The following is a 22746-nucleotide window of genomic DNA, read 5'->3' as shown; positions in this document are numbered from 1 at the left end:
TTTTTAAGCACTTTAAAAATCAACACATAAGGGTGCCTGAGTGGCTCAGTGGTTGAGTGTCTGCCTTTGGCTCAGGTCGTGATCCTGGGGTCCTGTGATCAAAGTCCCACATCAGGCTCCTTGGAGAGAGCCTGCTTCTCCTCTGCCTATGTCTCTGCCTCTCTTTCTGTGTCTCTCATGAATAAATAAATAAAATATTTAAAATAAATAAATAAATAAAAATACACAGACCAATATAATGATGCTTAAAACCATTGGCATCCTTATACTAAAACTGGTCGGGGATCCCTGGGTGGAGCAGCGGTTTGGCGCCTGTCTTTGGCCCAGGGCGTGATCCTGGAGACCCGGGATCGAATCCCACATCGGGCTCCCGGTGCATGGAACCCGCTTCTCCCTCTGCCTGTGTCTCTGCCTCTCTCTCTCTCTCTCTGTGACTATCATAAATAAATAAAATAAATAAATAAATAAAAATAAAACTGGTCAAAGAATGACTATACTATGTGTTTGTTTTCTTTGCAGTCTCAATTTTAATAACTCTTATTTTTATTCCAATTCTTAGGTTTGCCTCACTAGAATTTCAGTAACTATATTTTTATACCACTGGAGAGTTTCATTTATTTGTTTTCCCAGGAGTCTGGTGCTTTTAGGACTGGTTGCTGCTAAGATCCTCTATGCACTCAGGATCTAAGGACATCTGCATCATTGGGCTTGCAAGTCTTTGTGATTCAAATAAATTTTCTTACTCTGAAACTTCCCCAGAAATGATTCGGTCTTCAAATTGGATGTGGCCCGTGGGTCCTGATCTGCTGCCCTGACATTCTGGCCTGGCCTGATGGCACCACTGGAAGCATTCATGGACCTGAGTGGAGTCTCCTTATGGCCAACAGGACTACTGAGGCATGGAACCCCTCACGGAAGGTCTGGGCCTGTCCCCACAGTGAGCTAACAGCTACTTTCAGCTAACAGAGTACCTTTAACTGGCTACTCTGTGGGACACCTCTGCCCATCTCCTGTGGGGCACCCTTTCTACCTAGTCACTCTCGGAGGCCAGGCGAGACTTTATCGTGGGTGCCAGGCCTCTTCCTGGACTGTGTGGCTCTTTCCTTGTGTTCCTTCTTTCCTGATTACATAAGAAACAACTACCTATCTCTATTTCACTAATATTTAGTGGAAAAAACAAATATTTTGTATATATACACATATTCTATATATTATATATTATCCATTATACCTATCATTATGCTAAAATATATAGGAGAATACATATATATAATCTCTGTGTATTTGGGTACACACCATTATCTTTGTTTATCTGCCCTTCTTTTAAGCAACATAATAAAAATACGTATTCATGTTCAGATTATAATAGTCTGTCCACTGGGAATCTTTTTAAGTTGGTCTTGGTCCTCTTAGCCTGCTCTGGACTTTTAAAAAGCATGACTGCTCCCTTACAATAAGATGCTCTAGGTCTATCAATGACTATGTGAGGAGACTAGGAATCTCTCAGCACAGGTTAGTATTAGATACTGAAATCTGGGGGTCGAAGCATACTCAAGTGTTAAGGGTGGACAAGAGTGATGTTCCTTAAGGCTATATGGTTGTAAGATTATATGTCTTATACTGATCTTTCCAATGTAGTTTGTAACTTCATAAAACTATATTCTTCATGTAGACAGAAAATTGGGAGTAGTATGCCTTTTTACACTATTGAAGCTCATTTCATCACGAGAGTACCACAACAATAAACTTACCAGACTTGTCTTTCTGAATAGCTTTATCTTCAAAGTAGCAGAACATTACCTGGAAGCGGTCAGGATCTGTTGAGCGCAGTACCCTAGCAAGAAGAACAGTTTTGAGTAAGTTCTGAAAAATCCAGACCCTCCTTATCACAGATTTAGTACTGCTCAGAACTAGTGAGGCTGTGAGGAATCAGTAACCTACACCACTTAAAGTGCCATATGCTCACGCGGACTTTCTGGAGGGCAATATCCACCATCTACCATAATGTTCCCACATTGTTCCACCCAGCAATCCATAGATCTTAAGGGTTAAGTCATAGATCTTAAGGGTTACGTGCATCAGGATTCTCCTAACACTGCTGGCTAAATGTCCATCAAGAGACTACTCAGCTGCCTTTGTACATCACTTAATGGCACATCATACAGCCACCAAAATAAGAGGTAGCTATAGAAAAACATCCAAGATGCACAGTTATATGAAAAAGCAAGGGGGAGAGCACTGCGTGGCTGAGTGGTTGAGTGTCTGCCTTTGGCTCAGGTCATGATCCTGAAGTCCTGCGACCAAGTCCCACATCAGGCTCCCTGCAGAGAGCCTGCCTCTCTCTCTCTCTCTCTCTGTGGGTCTCTCATGAATAAATAAAATCTTAAGAGAGAGAGAGAGAGAAAGCACGGTGTGGGGGAAATGGGTACAGCAGGATGTCAGTGATAGGTTCCCAAAAGGCCTCCACGTGCCTTCTATGTGTAGGATATATATGTTTGTATTTATAGAGAATATTTTATAGAGAATTTCTAGAAGGAAAAGTAAAATTATCAATAGTGGGCATCTCTGGATTCAGGAAGGTGACATTTGTATTTTTCACCTTTAGCATCTTCTGTACTATCCCAATTTTTTAAAAAAAAGATTTCAGAGAGAAACAGAGAGAGAGGCAGAGACACAGGCAGAGGGAGAAGCAGGCTCCATGCAGCCTGATGTGGGACTTGATCCCAGGACTCCAAGATCACGCCATGGGCCAAAGGCAGGTGCCAAACTGCTGAGCCACCCAGGCGTCCCCTATCCCAATGTTTTCTTTCATTTTTATGCACTGGTTTTACTTTCATAGTGGCTGTTTAGAGTCTGGCTCCTCTAAGATAGCGGGGCACGTATGCACACAGGCAAGCACTTGGTGGAATGCATCTGTGGGTTTCCACACCAACCTTTTGTGAGTCAAACCTTAGTAAGGCAGGCCAAGTGGCTTTAAGCTCATGCATTCTTGAGTGCTCATGTTTATACATCTTTTACGTAATTTCTCACATTGTCCACTTTACTGTTTTACAGCTCTCCTAATAATCAGTGGCTGGGAGCCCAAGCCAAGTTCTTGAATACAGGCTTCAGGGTTGTTTCTCCATGCTAACAATGTTCTCAGAGGCCTGGCAGTCAACCTGGGATGGGAGCTGGGCTCTTAGGAGCTACCATGGGCTGTCCCCTTAGGGTGTTGCTCTACCAGCCCACTCAACAGCCTGTCCTGAGAACCTGAGAACTCCATTCATGGGCACACTTGTGGGGAAGGAGACATCCCTGCCTGAGGGCAACTGAGGCTGAGAGGGTGTGGAGACATCTTTTGTAGCCATTAAGCTAGAAGCAAACCAGGTTTTTGGTCTATGTTTGGTTTGCTTGTTTTGTTTTGGTGGGTTTCTCTTTCAAAATACATTCTTTATAAAAAGGACGAGAGGGAACTATACTGACATACAATTGGGAATGGTGGTGAGGTCAGTGGTTGTTCCTCTCCATTTATTTCCAAGTTTATGTGTAATGGTCTCATATTACTTTTATAAAAAAATTATAATGGAAAATGCAAGGAAGGCCAAAAGTTCTTTGGCTCTGTGGGACTCTGGGGGAGAATGTGTCACTGGTTTTCAAATTCTTCTCTGTTATGGCACCTCGGGCTACCCAAGAAGCAGGAAGGAGGGGACAGGGCAGTAAGGTGGGCGCTCACTCCCACTTACCCAAAACAGCTTTAATCTATTTTTATATGTTGAGCTTCTGAACAAGAGTTCTTTGACCAGAGGGTTTCATGGCACCAAATAAAGGTTAAAATAGTAACATTTCCCAAGTATTCCTCCTATTAAGAACTAACACCTTATTTTTCAAACCATTTGGTAAAGTTTTTCTATAACTTATCGCAGCTATCCTGTGACCTCAACAAACAGGAGACGTGGGGATCCCTGGGTGGCTCAGTGGTTTGACACCTGTCTTCAGCCCAGGGCGTGATCCTGAAGTCCCAGGATTGAGTCCCATATCGGGCTCCCTTCATGGCGCCTTCTCTCTCTGCCTGTGTCTCTGTCTCTCTCTGTGTGTCTTAGGTCTGCTGTGGTCACATGTGCATCCTGAGTGTCAGGCCACCTGTGGGGCAGTTTTGAGACAGGCTCCTTCCCATTTCCCATTTGTTGTTTGTAATTAGCTGTGGTCCTGGAGTGAATATGATCCAGTTCAGTGAATGTCTGAGAACATACTCAGTGAGGGCTGGTTCCTAACAGGGGCTCTTGAGCAGACAAGTGGACTGAGTTTGCAACATCTATAGTGATTGCTCAGAAGCCTATTCCCTACAAGGAGAGGATGATAGGAGAGTTTAGATACCTGGGGATTTATAAGATGTGGTGTTTGGTGCTCTAGAGGGAGGAACACACAAGAAAAGCAGAGGGTTTTTTGGTTTTTGGTTTGTAAGAAAGCTTATGTGTCTTGGGAAGAACTGAAAAGAGTCTCACTCCCAGAAGCCATGAAAGTTTAAAAATTAGCTCCAGTGTGGCTGTGCTGGGAGGCAAAGGCCTATATACCTCATATATTCCAGCCGGTAAACAGACAGGAGATAGGTGGACATGGCAAAGTCCAACTTGTTGATGAGGGCGGACACTTCGGGAGCAGGGTCCAGCAGGTTGATGATGGTGCTGCGGAGCTCGCTCAGTTCAGCCTAGGGGAAAGAAACGCTCAAGGGCTCACACAGCACCTAGAGGAAAAGGCAGCCCTCCCCCAGGAGCCCAGGAGTCATGGATAATGTGTGATAACAAGGATAGTGAAAGGATCTGCTCATTGTTCAAGAGAACTTAACCCTGTATCATCTGTCCTTGGCAGGGCAAGAATCCTTACGGGGGTGACTGTGTCGTTTTTCATGGCGGAGTTATACTGGAGGACGGAGCGCAGTGGCTCTTTGCTGGGAAACGTGAGCAGGGGTGACTTGGTGGCTATTTCACAGACCCCCTCGTACCACTCTTCCGGCCAGAGTCCTGCAAGAGAGTAGCCGTGAGTGAGACCATCACCTTCCTCAAGAAGCACCGCAGGGCAGTTGACGCTGACCATTCCTAGAGTCGTGGGTCCTTTGTGTGAGCCAATTATCCCCAAAATAGGGCACAGAAATGAGTCTGTTTCCTAACTTGGACAGGTTTTTCCTAAGACACATGGCACTCTCAGAATCCTAAACTATATCTGGGGAATTGTAACATTTACAAACACTTGCAGGAAGCAGCATCTGAATTTGGACTAATGTTGAATGCATGCACATCCATAATGAGGTACAGTTCTGGCTCACTTTTGTTTTCTCTCTGCACTCTATCTTCCCTAGGAGAGGGAATATTCCCGTACCTGAACCCTCCACCGCAAATCCCATCAGCACAGAATAGAGCCAGAAGTCCCGGAAGAGCTTCTGCAACCGAGGCTTGGCTTCTTTGATGGGAGGCAACCTTCGGGTGAGCTGAATGCACCAAAGACAGAGGGAGAAAAAGAGGTTATTTGCTCATGAGCCCTAGAACTTACAGATATAAAATCAACCCTAGATTTATTCTCCAAGAATCACTCAGTCATTTTGGGTAGGAAAGATACACTGACCAGTGACCAACACTTCTTGATCAGTTCACTGGTAAATACTCACTCATTCAGCAAACATTTATTGAGTAGCTAATGTGCAGCAGGCATCATACCCAGGAAGTGAAAAGCCCCATTCTTACAAAAGCCTTTCTGCCCAGTTGAGGTATGTGAGGAAATCATCACAGTGTAGCAGAGTTCCTAGGGTGTTATGGGTCTCAATGTTACCATGCAAGTAAGTAACTCTTGGCCAGACAGAGAAGAGAGAGGAACCTATCCAGCCATAGGAGCATCGGGCTCAAAGTCTGGGCTTGGGGAGGGCATGGAGGGCTTGGGAGGCTGGAGCACAGGTGAACAGCTGTGACTGGAGAGACAGGGTAATCATGAGAAACCTCGTGGGTTGAGGAGAAGTGACTTTCAGATCTTTTCTGGCAGCACAACTTTTTCAAACAGTAATCTTGGGCAAAATCCCAAGACTTAAAATAAGTCCTGCAAGACTTACAGAGTTACAGAGGTGCAGGGGTGAGAGACCCATGTCCCTGCATCCTTGCTCAAGATGGTGTCCTCCCCAGCGTGAGACAGGGAGTAGCTCGCAGGTTATGCAAAAATGTTAAATTTATGCACAGCGTTTGTTGGACAAGTTAGTCCTCACAGAACCCCCAGAGGACATCAAGACCCCTACATGATAATCAACCTACGGTGAGGGGTCTCAACAATCCAAACAGTCATGAGGACCAGGGACACAGCAGTGGCGCACACAATGACACCATTGCTGGGAAGGCAGGGTACTTGCACCAGTGGCTGGTAGGACTATAAATTGGTACACTATTTCCTGGAAAGCAATTTGGTGAAATGCGTCAAAAATTCTAAAAATAACGGGCATTAAGGAGGGCATATGATAAGATGAGCACTGGGTATTATACTATATATTGGCCAATTAAATTTAAATAAAATAAAAAAAATTCTAAAGTGCCCCATCATTTCACCTAAAATCCCATTTCTAGGGATCTATCCAAAAAATCTGATTTAAACACAAAAATGTTGCAACATTTGTTAGAACAGAAAAATAAAGAGAAAAACACTAAATGTTTTGCTGAACAGGACATTTACAGCATATCAGGAATATTTTCTTTTTTAAGATTTTTATTTATTTATTCATGAGAGACACAGAGAGAGAGGCAGAGACACAGGCAGAGGGAAAAGCAGGCTGCATGCGGGGAGCCCAATGCAGGACTCAATCCCAGGTCTCCAGGATCACACCCTGGGCGGAAGGTGGCGCTAAACCGCTGAGCCACCAGGGCTGCCCCAGAAATTATATTTTCTAAGAATATTTGGTGACACTGGTAGAGCTTATAATACATTGAGTGAAAAAAATGCAAAATATATATAATATGGTATAGATTTGAAGTATATTTGTATGTAAATATGTGTGTATAGAAAAAGGGAAAAAGTCCAGTTGCATATTATTATTATTTTTTTTAATTAATTTATTTATTTATGATAGTCACAGAGAGAGAGAGAGGCAGAGACACAGGCAGAGGGAGAAGCAGGCTCCATGCACCGGGAGCCCGATGTGGGATTCGATCCCGGGTCTCCAGGATTGCGCCCTGGGCCAAAGGCAGGCGCCAAACCGCTGCGCCACCCAGGGATCCCTCAGTTGCATATTAATAACGATTATTTCTGGGTAGCTGGGTTGGCAGGACTTCCTAGTTTCTTCCTTAATGTTGCCTGTACTTCCCAGAATTCTGCCACAGATCCACTGCTTCCACAATCCCAGGGAGGCCACAGGTGCTGGCCTAGGGCTGGACAACATGCTGTGTGGGAGAAGCAGCTTCTCCTTGAAAGCTACTAGGGTGCTGTGCCCTTGGGTAGAATCAGTCAAGATAGGGTTGGGGGGGGGGGTGCAGGGTGGCCTCTGGGAAGGTGCCGAGGAGGTGAAGCACTGCGGAGGGCATCAGTGGACAGAAATGTCTCAAGGCAAAAAGGATACTGCCACAAAAGCACACTTGAGGGGCTTCCAGCTTGCTAGTGGCCAAACATGGTGGCTTTAAAGAAAAGGAGCTCTGGGACTATTTCTGAGGTGACGGGCCTCCCTAGGATGGCCAGCCGGCTACGCTAGCCCACACCATGGTAGACAAGCTACTCAGCTCCCGCTCAGCTGCCAACCGTCTCAAGTCCTCTTCATAGGCTTCCTCCCCTCTGGACTGGCACCCCTTCCCACCCCCACAGCACCTTGGCCCGTACTGGTTAGCTTCCACAGTGCCATTTTCTAGAATGTACCCCCCGGCCCTGGGGGCTGGGAAGAGCTACATCACCCTTGCTGATGGGGGTAACCATGTAAGTTATTTTTGTACATGTTCGGGTGTGGGTTCTATGGCCCTGTTCCCCTCAACCCCACCATATGAATTGTACAGAATATAGCTTTTGAATCTGGGACTGTCTTTTCCTTGCCTTTATATACATTAAACACATGTGAATCTTCAAAAAAAAAAAAGGTCCCAAGAGACAGTGGAGGCATGATCCGGTTCCCAGACATAGCATTGGCTTGGTGTTCAAGGTCAATGTGGCCAAGAGGTTCTGGTGTCCTATAAAAAGAACTTGCCTTTGGTGGCTATGGTCAGGCTTTCAGAATGCTTCACTCCCAATCAGATCAGAGGCCCCAAGTGACTGAAAAGTCCAAAATGGTTTTGGAACAGTGAGAGAAAATGACTGTCAAAAATCTATCTTTAGGGACGCCTGGGTGGCTCAGTGGTTGAGCATTTGCCTTCAGCCCAGGGCGTGATCCTGGAGACCCGGGATCAATTCCCACATCAGGCTCCCTGCATGGAGCCTGCTTCTCCCTCTGCCTATGTCTCTGCCTCTCTCTTTGTGTCTCTCATGAATAAATAAATTAAAATAAATAAATAAAATCTTTTTAAAAAATCTATCTTTAGTTTGTGAACCTACTTCTCACCCTGAGAACGTCCTGCTTCCCTCCTAAGAACTAGGGCTTGGAAATGCCTTATAGGTTCTCCCTGCATTGATGACTCCATCATACCAGCTGAGCTGGTTCTGCTTCCCAGGAAGGAAAGACTATGGTGGAATCACAAAAGGCCCCAGAAATGATCTGAAGCAACCTGAGACAAAGACAGTGTAGTCAGACTGGTTAGGACTATGTGCAGGGATATATGCCTATGCTTCAGGAGAGACAGAAAGGAGTCAGGAGGTTCCAGAGATCGCCAAAAGATGATGAAGGGGTCCTGTATGGCCCCGAGACAGGACAGGCAAAGGATAAGGGAAAGGGTTATAAGATAACTGACCTGAAAAAAAAAAAAAAAAAAAAAAAAAGATAACTGACCTGCCCTTCCCTAAGATCAAGGTCAGAGAAAAAAAGACTGAAATAGATGGAGTCCAAAGAGACATAACCAAATGCTATATCAGAACCCTGATTGGATCCTGGATTTTAAAAAGCTACCAAAGAAGTCATGGAGAAATCTGACTGGTATTGGATGTCTGATAAAAGACAGTGGGACTGGGGCACCTGGGTGGCTCAGTGGTTGAGCATCTGCCTTGGGCTCAGGTCGTGATCCTGAGGTCCTGGAATCGAGTTCCAAACTGAGCTCCCCGTGGGGAGCCTGCTTCTCCTGCCTCTGTCTCTCCCTGTGTCTCTCATGAATAAACAAATAAAATCTTTTTTTTTTTTTTAATTTTTTTTTTTTTTTTTTTTTTTTTTTATGATAGTCACAGAGAGAGAGAGAGAGAGGCAGAGACATAGGCAGAGGGAGAAGCAGGCTCCATGCACCGGGAGCCTGATGTGGGATTCGATCCCGGGTCTCCAGGATCGCGCCCTGGGCCAAAGGCAAGCGCCAAACCACTGCGCCACCCAGGGATCCCTAAACAAATAAAATCTTTAAAAAACAACAACAACAACAACAACAACAACAACAACACACTCCTGGGTACCAAAATCAGGGAGCAGCATTCTGTGATAAGTTGGTCTTCCACACAATCGAGAATATTCCTGTCATAATGTTTTAGATTATAGAATTTATTTTTTTTAATTTTTAAAAAATATTTTATTTATTTATTGATGAGAGACACACACACACACACACACACAGAGGCAGGCAGAGGGAGAAGCAGGCTCCATGCAGGGAGCCCAACACGGAACTTGATCCTGGGTCTCCAGGATCACACCCTGGGCTGAAGGCGGGGCTAAACCGCTGGGCCACAGGGGCTGCCCCAGAATTTATTTAAGATATTAGATTTTAAGATCCCGGGACTCCGGGATCACACTCTGAGCTGAAAGCAGACGCTTAACCACTAAGCTACCCAGGCGTCCCAGATTACAGAATTTTAAAAAAATTTAATTTTTTAAAAAATATTTTTATTTATTTGTTCTTGAGAGACAGAGAGAGAGAGAGAGAGGCAGAGACACAGGCAGAGGGAGAAGCAGGCTCCATGCAGGGAACCCGATGTGGGACTTGATCCCGGGTCTCCAGGATCTCTGAAGGCAGGCGCTAAACAGCTGAGCCACCTGGGCTGCCCTAAAATAAATTTTAAAGAGTGATCCTAGCCCCTAGTGAATGCCTAGGTAGACCAGAGTTTGGGGAGCACCGCTCAATAATACCCTATCTGTCCTGTAACAGCTGAGAGAGCGAGGCTGCAAGCCTGGCACAGACACAGTGAGCCTTGACTGAAGAAAGTTCTGTACCAAGGTCTCCTTATGCTATGAATCACTGATCTCATTCTCCTTCCCTCTGCTTTTCAGAGGGACATGCTCATGGAAGCATGGGGACACCTGCCTAGCAGTCGCATCAGCCCTGGAGAACAGGGCCAGGTCAGACCAGGGCCAGATCACCTGAGTGGGAGAATCCATAGCTGGAGGGCTGATGAGACGGCCTCTGTTGTTAGGGGAGCATTACAGCTACTCCTCATGCAACCCAGGCCCCCAGAGCTCTGAAGAGTGTCTCAGTTACGTGGTAGCTTCAGTGAGGACTGCGCCCACGAGCACGTCGACACAGCTATAGTCATGCCTTCCAAACACCAGCTGTACCAGAACTGGAGCAGAGGAGTCAGAAGTCACTCAGCAGAGACCAAAGATACAGCTGAGGGGGGTTTATGCTGACAAAGCTAGTTGAATGGTGTTTGATTTGGGACATATTTACTTTGGAAAATACCCAACACCGGCCCAGCACCAAAGTTCACATTGAAACCCCACTGGTGACCTTGGCTCATTTCATCTCTGCAACACCACTTCTCAGAAGCACAGAGGTGAGTTTGGTTTCTAACATTTCTGCTGATTATAAATTCTTATTTGTAGTGGTTAGAGATGGGTAACTGGTACATTTCTTTATCAAACTATGAACTGAAAAGCTTTCCATGGCATCTTAAAAATGGGAAAATGTGTTTTTTAGTCTGCCTGTTGTAACATTCTGTCAGTTACATTATTGAGACAGTTGTCAAACTTGGAAAAGGAACTGTAATAGGAGAGTACTGTGCCTATGTTAAATTATTTTAAGTCAGAACTGTACTATGATGGTGCATGAAATATCCTTGTCCTTAGGCATTTTTCCCTGAAATATTAGAATTAAAAGTTACAGGGACACATTCTAAGTGATCTACTCTCAAAGGATTCAGGGGGGAAAAAAAAGAGTACATGTGCTATGTGCCTGCATGTGTATACACACCCATACACACAGATGTGTATGCATGGAAAGAAAGCCATAAAGAAACTGTTCCAAAATACAAAAGCTAGTGAATCTGGGAAAAGGGCGTATAGGGGCTGTTCTCTACCCTGATCTTTCAACTTTTCTATGTTTGAAGTTATTTCAAGATGAAAGGTTTTTAAAATTTCAAGCAGTTACTTCTCTCCCATCACATCTGCCCTATTTGGGCTGAAGACATAGCCAGGAAGGACCTAGAGTGTCCAGGTGTTGTGCTCTGATACATGACCATAAAGGCCAACCTTGCTCCATACATTTGGCATGAGAGAGTGCCATGTAAAGTTCCCAGAAAAGTAAACTTTTGTTTACCTTTAAAAAATATTGCTTCTCTTCAAAGATAGTCATTTGGACATAATCTAGTGGTAGTTTTAGTGTCTTATATAATTCTTGTTATACTAAGTGTATAGGAAGATTGGTTTTTTAGATCCATAATTTCAATCCACAGAAAATATCAGAGAGCTTTTCTCCTTTCTCAGGTAAGGGAATAATGAACACTATTTTTGGCTTTTCATCATATAATGTAGGAACAGGGTATAAGAGGCTTCCAAATATACCATATGAACACAGGGGTTAAAAATCATGTCCAAAAAAAAAAAATCATGAATGTCTTCACTTCTACCTCCTTATCTGGTCTCAGATTCCTTTCCCTGAACTCTTATTCAAGTTGTTGCTTTTTTTTTTTTTTTTTTAAAGATTTTATTTATTTATTCATAGAGACACAGAGAGAGAGGCAGAGACACAGGCAGAGGGAGAAGCAGGCTCCATGCAGGGAGCCTGACGTGGGACTCGATCCCAGGTCTCCAGGATCAGACCCCGGGCTGCAGGCAGCGCTAAACTGCTGTGCCACCGGGGCTGCCCAAGTTGTTGCTTTTTTTAACCTTGTTTTTACCTGAGAAGGATCTTTCTAAGTGTAGCCTAGCCAGGAGACTTCCATTCTCTTCTAACTTTTTACAGTGTACTGCTATCAATTTTTATGTCCAATTCTATCTGGAAACTGGGCCCAGTACTATCTGCAGCCAGACACATTAGAGACTGTTTCTCATGTGCAGGCTACATGTGCAGCACCCGCAGCTTCAGCTGGGTGCTGTAGGGAGGGTGGGGGCGGGAAAAGACCATGGACATTTTCAAAGTCAGAAACTATGTGACTTGCCTTCTCTGAAATGTGTGATTCAAAAGTCTTTCGGTGGTGATTAGAACAACATTTGAGCGGATTATTTCCATAGTACCCTATGGGAAGACCCAAGGAGGGAGACTGGGGGGGCAGAGAAACCAGTCCCAATGCTCCAAGGCAAAGAGGCAGAGGTTCCATTGCCACATACAGTAACAATAAAATGCTGAAAGGATGAAGTTAAGTTATACAGATGAAATTCCTTGGGGAATCCCTGGGTGGCTCAGTGGTTTAGCGCCTGCCTTTGGCCCAGGGCATGATCCTGGAGACTCGGGATCGAGTCCCTCATCGGGCTCCCTGCATGGAGCCTGCTTCTCCCTCTGCCTGTGTCTCTGCCTCTCTCTCTCTCTGTGTCTCTCATGAATAAATAAATAAAATCTTTAAAAATAATAATAAAAAAGAAATTCCTTGTATAGCACCTGGCATCCAGCAGACACTCTATCAAGAGTCACTGCATCGGAGGGCACATGATGAGATGAGCACTGGGTGTTATACAATATGTTGGCAAATTGAATTTAAATACAATATTTTTAAAAATTAAAAAAAGAGTCGCTGCCATCAACAACAAAACTGAGAGCGTCACAAGTTGGGTATCTGTACAGCTAGGCCCATTTTCAGGCCTAACAAGTCCAAATATTTACTTAACACAGATGCCAGTAACTCATATCTGGCCTAGACTGGAAGGAGAGATTCTCATCCTCAAATATCTACCTAACAGGAGATGGTTACACACAAACAACAAACTTGACAAGATACAGTTCTTCCTTCCAGGCTTTTCAGAAGTGATGCTGGGATCACGTAAGATGGTATAACATTATAAATGCTTGCTGTAGTTGTTCTGCAGAAACATGGAAGCATTAAATAATAGCTCATCTACCCAGGATACAATTAATATGCAGGAAGTAAAGCAAGAGAAAGAGAAAGCCATTTAGCAGGTAAAACTGATTTGACAAGTTAAGACACATCCTTCCTTGGAATAAGAAAGGTGACGGGTAGATAAAGACGGGCTTCTCCCAGTGTATGTATTAAAAACTTACCTTGTTTATTTAAATAAAGGGACTGCCCCTCAGGCCTTCTAGTGAGAACTTTCTGACTTTATCACCTCACACAGACTTTATACACTTGGTAAGATTACTTCTAACCTCATTCTAGAAGCAGTTAAGTAAAAAAAATTCAGTAGGTCCTCCTGACAGCAGTGTGAGCCAAGTAACAGATGCAGAGAAGACAAGGTACCTGTGGTAAGCCATAAAGCCTCATAGCCTCTGGGGAAAGACAGCAGGGGAAAGACAGGCCACCAGCCACCTTTCACTAGGCACCCAGAGGATCTCTGCATTACGACAAATTCCTAATCTTATGCAAATTGCACAACCCCAAATAATGCGACGGATTTCACATATCTTTAGGATATCTGTTTTCAGAAAGCCTGGCCTGATGCATTTTTCAACATCGCCACTCAGGCCCCATCTCTTCGTGAAGTGGGGAAGCTCTCCTGGCACCCTGCTCCTATGACAGGCAGCAGGGCCACACCCCAGCTCTGCACCCCTACCAGCTTTGTTTTTTTTTTTTTTTAAGATTTTATTTATTTATTCATGGGAGACACAGAGAGAGAGTCAGAGATGCAGACAGAGGGAGAAGCAGGCTCCATGCAGGAAGCCTGACATGGGACTTGATCCCGGGACTCCAGGATCACGCCCTGGGCTGAAGGCGGCGCTAAACTGCTGAGCCACCAGGGCTGCCCAGCCTCCCTGCTTTGTGCACATCTGTTCCCTGTCTTGCTGGCAGAGCTCTGTGATAGGGGATACCTTTGTGCCTCCAGTGCCTAACATGTTGTTTAGAAAATAGGAGACGAAGTTGGGTGAGTGAATGAAAAAGAAACTCCCTCAGAATGCTGAGTCCCCAGAAATCTATATGGTCACAGTTTTAAGAATCTTTATAGAAAGGATTCTCAATTAGGGGCCTGCAGATCATTCAGATAGGTTTAGGAAGCCAGACAAAATGTTGGGTATCTGTTTATCTTCACCAGTCTCTCTTAAAGTGCATGATCTTAAAATGATTAAGGACTGACACTCCCAGGGCATCTTCCTGGGTCAAAGCCATGGGCTTGCCCTCCAAGCACTGTGGTGGCAGGTCCACTAGGCTACCTCTCACAGTGTTGCTGGTTTTCTCTCCCAACTTTAGCTTTGCCAAAATGAAATGCCCGTTCCAACCCCTCATCATTTCTCTCATCTTAACGTCCATGTGTGCGAACAACAGCCTGGCTGGTCAGCTTGAGGAAGGAGGGGAAGATTCTCCATCCAGAGACTCCCAATGGGGGCAGTTAAATAGCAAAAACCTGAGCATGTCCCTTCTCCCTGCTGACTTCCACAAGGAAAACACAGTCACCAATGACTGGATCACAGAGGGGGAGGAGGACGAGGATTATCTGGACCTAGAGAAGATATTCAGCGAAGATGATGACTATATTGACATCATTGACGCAGTTTCACCAACTGATTCAGAGGCCGGTGCTGGGAACATCCTCCAGCTCTTCCAAGGCAAGAGCCGTATCCAGCGTCTCAACATCCTCAATGCCAAGTTTGCTTTCAACCTTTACCGAGCACTGAAGGAGCAGGCCCATTCTACCGACAACATCTTCATAGCCCCAGTGGGCATTTCCACTGCCATGGGTATGATTTCCTTTGGCCTCCAGGGGGAGACTTATGAACAAGTGCACTCAATTTTGCATTTCAAAGACTTTGTCAATGCCAGCAGCAAGTATGAGATCATGACCATTCACAATCTCTTCCGTAAGCTGACTCATCGCCTCTTCAGGAGGAATTTTGGATACACACTGCGGTCAGTCAATGACCTTTATGTCCAAAAGCAATTTCCAATCCTGGATGACTTCAAAAGAAAAGTAAGAGAGTACTACTTTGCAGAGGCCCAGGCGGCTGACTTCTCAGACCCTGCCTTCATATCAAAAACCAATAACCACATTCTGAAGCTGACCAAGGGTCTCATAAAAGACGCACTGGAGAATATTGACCCAGCTACTCAGATGATGATTTTAAACTGCATCTACTTTAAAGGTAAGAAATAGCTTTAGGTTTCTCAAAACAAACTCGTGACATACTCTTTTAGTGCACAGATGGACTGAACATCAACAACTGTGTGCTCTAGCTCTGATTTATCCAGGAAACCAAGACACAGGGAAGATCAGGATGAGGTCGGTAGTAGCTGATACTGGGCTCTAATTCTATGCTTTATGCTCACTGAAACTTCATCACAACCTTGTTATTAGCATCCCATTTTATAGACAGAGCTGCAAAGCAGAGAGAAGTAAAATGATGCTCCCATGGCACATAGCCAGTAAGGGGCATAACTAAGGTTGTGTCAGGCAGGCCGTCTCCAGTGCTTCATTAAATTGGAAGAAAAAATGAAAAACCTTTTTACCATTTGGCCATCCTGGATTTGAGTTTTTTTAATTTCCTTTCCCAATTATCAGTAAGCAGGAATATGGACAAGAAGCTGAAGACAGGTATCTGAAAACCGTTCAGCTTGACTAACATTAATATTTGAAAGTCCTTTTGGGGACACTTGTGCACTAATGGGCAGGAGGGGATAGGGAAATAAACTATTATTTCTAGACCAACTATTCTGGGCCAGACAAGAAAGGACATCTCCCCCCTCCCACACACACAGGACCCCTGGGATCCTGGAAGTAAATGGGCAATGGACATAAAATCCAGACCTCATGCACAGTGCTCTCATTGGGACTTGAACCAGAAGAAACCTCTACCTCACTCTACAAGCCTAGAGAGCCAAAGGGCAGACACAAATAATAGGTCCACATCTCAGTGACTCATGGTGATACACAACCAAAACCTGGTAGGCAACAGCTAGTCAGTCCCTGAGGAGTGAGAGGCTGTGCTTCCTCGCCTGTTAGCTCCAACACTAGTTACAGCAGCTCAGAGAGGCGAAGGACAGGGGCCCTCTCTTGGCTGCTGCTCTGGGGAGGTGGGGCTGCCGAGGGTAAGCCGAGGCCTCCCTGTAGCTGTGCCAGGCAGGCAATCTGTCAGATAGACAAAGTAGGGCTGAAGCACTCAAGGTTGCAGGAGGGGCATGGAGGCTGAGCCAGACCTCTCGGGCTTCCCTCTCAAATGCTAGGCACACCACTGGCATTGTGGTGGCCGATCAAAGGCTAAGGCTCTAACAGGCTTGAAACAGACACACAGACACATGCCACACATATAATGAATACACACACATTATTTTAAGAGAGAAAGCGCACTCATAAGCAGTGGGGAGGGGGAGGAGAGGGAGAGAAAGAATCCCAAGCAAGCTCCAAGCCCAGCATGGGGCCTGAAGTGGGGCTCAATCTCACGACCCCGACCCCGAGATCATGACCTGAGCTGAAATCAAGAGTCGGAAGCTCAATCGACTGAGCCACCCAGGTGCCTCCGCACACGTATACTGTTTATTACTGATCATAAGTACATGGAAATGAAAAAATGAGTTTAAGCCCTGGCCTCCCCACTTTTTAGTCATGTAGCCTCAAGCAAGTTCAATGTTTCTGTGATTCAGTTTCCTCAGCTTTATAACAGAGTTGATGAATCTACTCTAACAGGGCTGTGTGCAACACTGCAAGAGACAGTGATGCAGTGCTAGCCTGATATGGTGGCAAGAGCTCAATGACCTTGAAGGAGTAAAACTGCAGATGCCATGGTCATATCATATACTAAGTAGGTATGATATTGCCAGAGACGTTTAGTCTGCTTCTATGAGCAACTAACCTATGTTTAGGAACAGCTTTAGAACAGTCAATGTAAGTTACTTGGGCAGCACCAAAACCCTCAATTCTACAGGTCTGTGGGGAACCCCAGACACAAGTGCCTCTGCATTAGGCTGGCCAAGTGATCAGGAGCAGTCAGAGAGACCTAGCAGTGAGTCATTCCTGCCGGCAAGGCCTGCAGAATGATTACAGCAGTCAGTTTGTAACCTCCAACACCTAGTAACCAGTGTCACACACCAAGGGGTCAAAGTGGCAAATATATACGTATCCTTTTCCCCTCCTGTTGGATAGTCACTTAATTTAACGTTGGAATCAGAGAGATGAAATGCTAGCAGCACCCAATCTTTCATGGATGCTCATCAGAAGAAAGGAAAGTCTAGAAATATAATTTTAATCGTGAGCGCCTAAATCTGTTACTAATTTGATTTTTAATTACAAATATTATAACCACCTTGTAAAGCACAATATAAACAGAGGTTGGGTCAGGAGGAAGTCAGAAGGAAAGAATCCCAGGAGACATGTGACAGCTCCAGCAAAAGCACAGTGACATCTGTGGTTGCCACAACCTGGGGGGAAGGAAGAAGCAGCCCTAGCATCTGAGGGGTAAAGGCCAGGGGTGCCGCTAAATACCCTATAATGCATAGGATGGCCCCCATAACAGAAAACTGCCCAAATGTCAATAGTGCTGAGGCTGAGAAGCCTGGGGTAGAGACTCATCTCATCCCAGCAGCTCTACCCACCAGTTAGAAACAAGTTGCTTTGCGTCTTTGTAATTGTTTCCTCATCTGTAAAACAAGGCTTATAATAAAAAGCACACATTGCATATGGTTGCTGGGAGGAAAGGAAGGATACAGGAAAGACTGTTGGAGGAATGCCTGGCACATGGCCAGCTCTTAGTTGTCAGCAGCCATTGTTAAAGTTACTAGTATCTTAAAGCTAAAACAGACATATACTTACTCCTGGACACAGCATTACACGTAAATCTGACATGAAGATCTGATGGCATCATCAGTATATCCTTCTAGTCCTTATGGAATCGCAGAGTGGACGGGATGAAGGCTATCGAAGCAGGGTTCCCATGAGCAAAAAGGTACTCATTTTGCAGGTCAACCAACAGGTCCAGGCCAGTTACGGATCTTGCTAGAGTCAACTAGTTAGCCCCCACCTCTAAACCAGAATTCATTCCAGTCACCTAACTTTTCTACCATTATCATACTTCCTACAAGTATGTTAGCATTCTGACCTTGGAGTCATTTAGAACGGTGGTCCTCAAAGTGTGGTCTCCAGACCAGGAGCATCAGCACCACCTGGGAACTTGTTAGAAATGCAAGTTCTTGGCTCCAATTAGAGCAGAACCAGAGACTCTGCGGGTAGGCCCTGCAGCCAGAACGCGCCCTCCAGGTGTTTCGGGTGCATGCTCACATGCGTAGACCATGGCTTTAAAATAACATTTTAATAAAAGCCCTATTCTAATTGACTTTACAGGATCCTGGGTGAATAAATTCCCAGTAGAAATGACACACAATCACAACTTTCGGCTGAATGAGCGAGAGGCGGTCAAAGTTTCCATGATGCAGACCAAAGGGAACTTTCTAGCAGCAAATGACCAGGAGCTGGACTGTGATATTCTGCAACTGGAGTATGTGGGGGGCATCAGCATGCTAATCGTGGTCCCGCACAAGCTGTCTGGGATGAAGACACTTGAGGCACAGCTGACACCCCAGGTGGTGGAGAGATGGCAGAAAAGCATGACCAACAGGTACTTTAGGTTGAATGTTTGTTCTTTTGATCTCCAGGAAGCAGGGAGAGACCAGAAACACTGGGAGTTTTGGTCATTTTAAGGAGAAGGGAGATGTGTGCATAAAAACCCAAGAACTGCCATACTGGGCCATTTTTGTAAGTTCAGCCCAAATTTCCTGCTCAGTGAGAAGTAATCAGACAGCATCTGTGAGAAACACACATTTTCAGAAGTGAGGGACAGGTGACTTAGAGCCAGTGTGGAAACAGTCCTGGCTCTGCCGCCTATTTGCTCTATGGCTTGCTTCATCATCTGTGAAAGCAGCATGATTCCATGACTTCCCAGGGTCGCAGAGAGAGATACAGAGAGTACACAGAAAAGTGATACTGAGCATCCCTTGCAGCACCTGGTACATGTGATGACCTCTGCCGCTCCTGTGCAGGAAATCCTGCAGTCCTCATAACCCATTAGGGACACATCATTCATGATTTCCCATTATTATTTGTTACTCCATAGGCAAAACTACAGGTTTTAAATAGTTACCACAATTATTAGCATATCACACCAGAAAGAATAGAGAAGTTGCATTTCTATTTTATTAGATGTTGGTCTCTTTTTGGGACAAGAATGCAAAGAAATGTAACAAACTGAGAAGAGGGCTCTTAGAAGAGGGTATCTGCTCAGGGAGGGGATGAGTCATCAGGCCCTGTCAATTTTTCCTTAAAAATGTCCCCTCTTTTTCCTAACCTCATCGCCTATGACCTCCCACCCTGAGCTAAGAAGGCTTAACCAGCCTGCCCATTCCACTCCTTTAGCCACCCTGCACTGGTCTCCAAACAGCATTCCTAAGACACTCTTCCGCCCCGGCTCTTCTGCTCCGAAGCTCTCTGTGGGCCATCTGCCCACAGGACACAGCCCAGCTTCTTGGCCAGGCCCAAAGAAACAGCCTCCCATCTGGCCTACTCTGCCCCTCCTCCTCTTTCCTCCTAGTCTGAACAGTGCCCCTTGGCACTCCAGCTAGACCACAGCTCAAGCGTCCTCCAGGCTTTGCTCACGCCATGTCTCAGGCTGTGGGCAGCTTTCTAGGCCACAGGAATACCTGCTCCTTCCCACCCTCCGCTGGATGGCTCCAGTAGTGAGATCTGTTCTAGTTGTTCAGACATTACCATACCGCTTTTACCATTTTGCTGCTTCACACACATGAGTCCTGGCTTGCCAAAAGGAAAGCAAGCTCTTGAGAAAAGGGATTGTGTCTGATGTCTCTTTATCCCCTTTGTGTGCTGGATTTGGCCTCATGGGCACTGTAGTTGCTATTTATCCGTAAAGACTGAATGTGTTGAAGCAAGGACAGAGAACATTCAACACTGTCTGGCATGTGAAGGGTTCCTTTTTCTGTATATTGACCAGATATTCAACTGATTACTTAACAAGAAATTCCTGGAATCAAGAGAATTGTTTTAGATACTTTCAAACCATAAACCAGTAACAGTTCTGCTGCTGACCCGTAAGACGGAACATGAACCCTACAGTATGGAGGAAATGACTGGATAGCACTAACCATACCTACATTTTAAGAAACTGGAATCATAATGGATGGTCTTTCCCCAAAACTCAACTGACTGTACTGTGATATAAATTTTATTCTGTGATAAAAGCAACCTGGGGTTGGTGGGGGAAAGGAAGTGAGGGCATTTGAGGGAAAAACAGGATTCTTTTGGAACTTGTGGTTCAATAAAACTGGGCACCCTTTCCTTCTCTGCCCAGAACTCGAGAGGTACTTCTGCCTAAATTCAAACTGGAGAAGAACTACAACCTGGTAGAGGCCCTGAAGTCAATGGGGGTCACAGCACTGTTTGACAAAGAAAGCAATATGACCGGAATCTCAGACCACAGGATCACCATTGATCTGGTAACCTCTCCCTCTGTCCACCCTCCGCACCTGTGCCCAGGGTCTGCCCCCAGCAAAGCCTCCCTCCTGTCTGTCCTGACTTCAGAAGTCAGGGGTGCTGGATCTGCTCTCCCTCGGTCTGCCAGATACTGTGTGGGTAGGGTAGTCTGTTTTAGGGAGCAGCATGGGAATGAGTCACATTCTCACTGACTGCAGAAAGAGAGGAGGCATGTGTTCCAACCCCTGAAATAGCGACACCCAGCTGAATCATGAAAGATCCTTTAAATACATGCAGAGAAAATGCATGACCTGCATACTGAACTTGACAAAATAGACACACTACGAGAGAACACCAGTCCAAAAAACCCGACCTCATCCTTCTGGCAGTGCACCTAGAGCGTAGTACCGGGGAGACGGGGCATGCAGCTGCTGTCTTGCTGGCAGATTACTCATACTATGGCCACCACCATGAGAGACTATGATGTTGAAGTTTATAGAGATACGTACTATTTATATGACACAGCCTCTGAGCACAATTACCACATCTGGCAGAGATCTTCAAGGGTTATTTTGGCCAGCTGTGGTTTGTGCCTTGTTATGTGGTGTTTCTAACCTAAATGAGAGGAGACTCACTATATCATCTATCCTTCTGTGTGCTCACTGATGGGATCTGACAACTTCCTTTCCATTTTGAAACAGTTCAAGCACCAAGGTACCATCACGGTGAATGAGGAGGGCACCCAAGCTGCTGCCGTGACCACAGTGGGGTTCATGCCGCTGTCCACCCAAGTCCGGTTCACTGTCGACCGCCCCTTCCTCTTCCTTGTCTATGAGCACCGCACCAGCTGTCTGCTCTTCATGGGGAGAGTTGCCAACCCCACCAAGTCTTAAAGGTGGAGGTCTGGGCGTTTGAAGTGTTTTGGGGGCACTCTGTAATTCTGGTTCCATTCTAACAATGAGAACGGAGATGTTTTGGCATCATGGCTTTTGTGGTTTATGCTACCATTTTGAAATCGAGGCCCATTGGAGAGGAGAAATTTACAAATGACTGAGAAGCTCACCGGAATCAGTTCAGCACAGTGAACAATGCCAGCAGTTCGTAGAAGTGAATGTACCTGTGACATGTCAGCTGTTACCTAGAGGCTGTCAGCAACATAGAGACTGGCTTACTCCCACTTCCTCAGTGCAAACCTGTGGAGGGCCTGCCTGTGCACCTCCTTCCTCTGCAGTACCTAATCCTTGAACTTTCGGCTCTTTTACTCAAATTACCAGCACTCTTCATCTGAACACAGAACATAGAAATGAGCTGCAGGACTAATTTCTCACCTCTCCCAAAGATGGTGCCCAGGACAGAAACAACCTTGTGACATTCAAGGAGTGCCCTAGGTGTTAGGGCTTAATTCTCTCAAGGCCCAACTTTCCAAGTTGATGTTAAATGTCATCTATACTTCTGCTGTCACCTCACTGCTGCCCAGAGGACAGTGTGTACACGTGGCCATGCTTTCCACCTTAAAGATAAATAAATATCGCCACTTTTACTGTGTGTCTGTTATAATTCTCTCTTTTTTGAGGTTCAAGTAACTAAGAAAGACCAAATTCAAAATAGCTGACATCCCCAGGAGTGACAGAGGTTGACAAAAAACAACTTGATTCTTCATGGTGACTCATGTGCTACACAGCAGGCATACTCCTCAGGATCAGGACATGGTGAGTGTTGCTAAATCGTGGGGGCAAAGATGCTGTGGATGAAGCTTCATGGAAATTCCTGAAATGCCAGTCCTTGTGGGGGCAAATGCTATGGCTTTCATCCCCGGACACAGGGAGACCCTCAGACAAGCTCCCATAGTGGGTCTGGTTTGAGAAAGCAGGTGACATTTAAATGTCTCCACTACTTGGGTAAGACCA

General features: G+C 45.4%; 2 protein-coding genes across 3 annotated transcripts in view; one reads left to right on the top strand and one right to left on the bottom strand.

The window, feature by feature from the left end:
• The window catches only part of PI4KA (phosphatidylinositol 4-kinase alpha), a 119347-nt gene that overhangs the window by 42024 nt on the left and 54577 nt on the right, over positions 1–22746 (bottom strand). For both annotated transcript variants that reach the window (XM_041728420.1, XM_041728421.1), the window contains exons 20-23: positions 5353–5461; positions 4861–4997; positions 4551–4684; positions 1752–1834 (exon numbers count right to left, since the gene is read on the bottom strand). In XM_041728420.1, coding sequence (XP_041584354.1) covers positions 1752–1834; positions 4551–4684; positions 4861–4997; positions 5353–5461 — 463 coding nt within the window. The remainder of the gene's footprint in view (positions 1–1751; positions 1835–4550; positions 4685–4860; positions 4998–5352; positions 5462–22746) is intronic.
• On the top strand, positions 10708–22384 carry SERPIND1 (serpin family D member 1). Its single transcript, XM_041728422.1, has 5 exons — positions 10708–10824; positions 14623–15512; positions 18701–18974; positions 20718–20862; positions 21541–22384. The coding sequence occupies exons 2-5, from the start codon at positions 14633–14635 to the stop codon at positions 21730–21732; spliced, it is 1491 nt and encodes a 496-aa protein (XP_041584356.1). The 5' UTR covers positions 10708–10824; positions 14623–14632; the 3' UTR covers positions 21733–22384.

Source organism: Vulpes lagopus, chromosome 14 (genome assembly GCF_018345385.1).
Source record: "Vulpes lagopus strain Blue_001 chromosome 14, ASM1834538v1, whole genome shotgun sequence".
Taxonomy (NCBI): Eukaryota; Metazoa; Chordata; class Mammalia; order Carnivora; family Canidae; genus Vulpes; species Vulpes lagopus.
The sequence above is the reverse complement of the archived record's forward strand: the minus strand, read 5'-3'. Positions and strand labels throughout refer to the sequence as shown.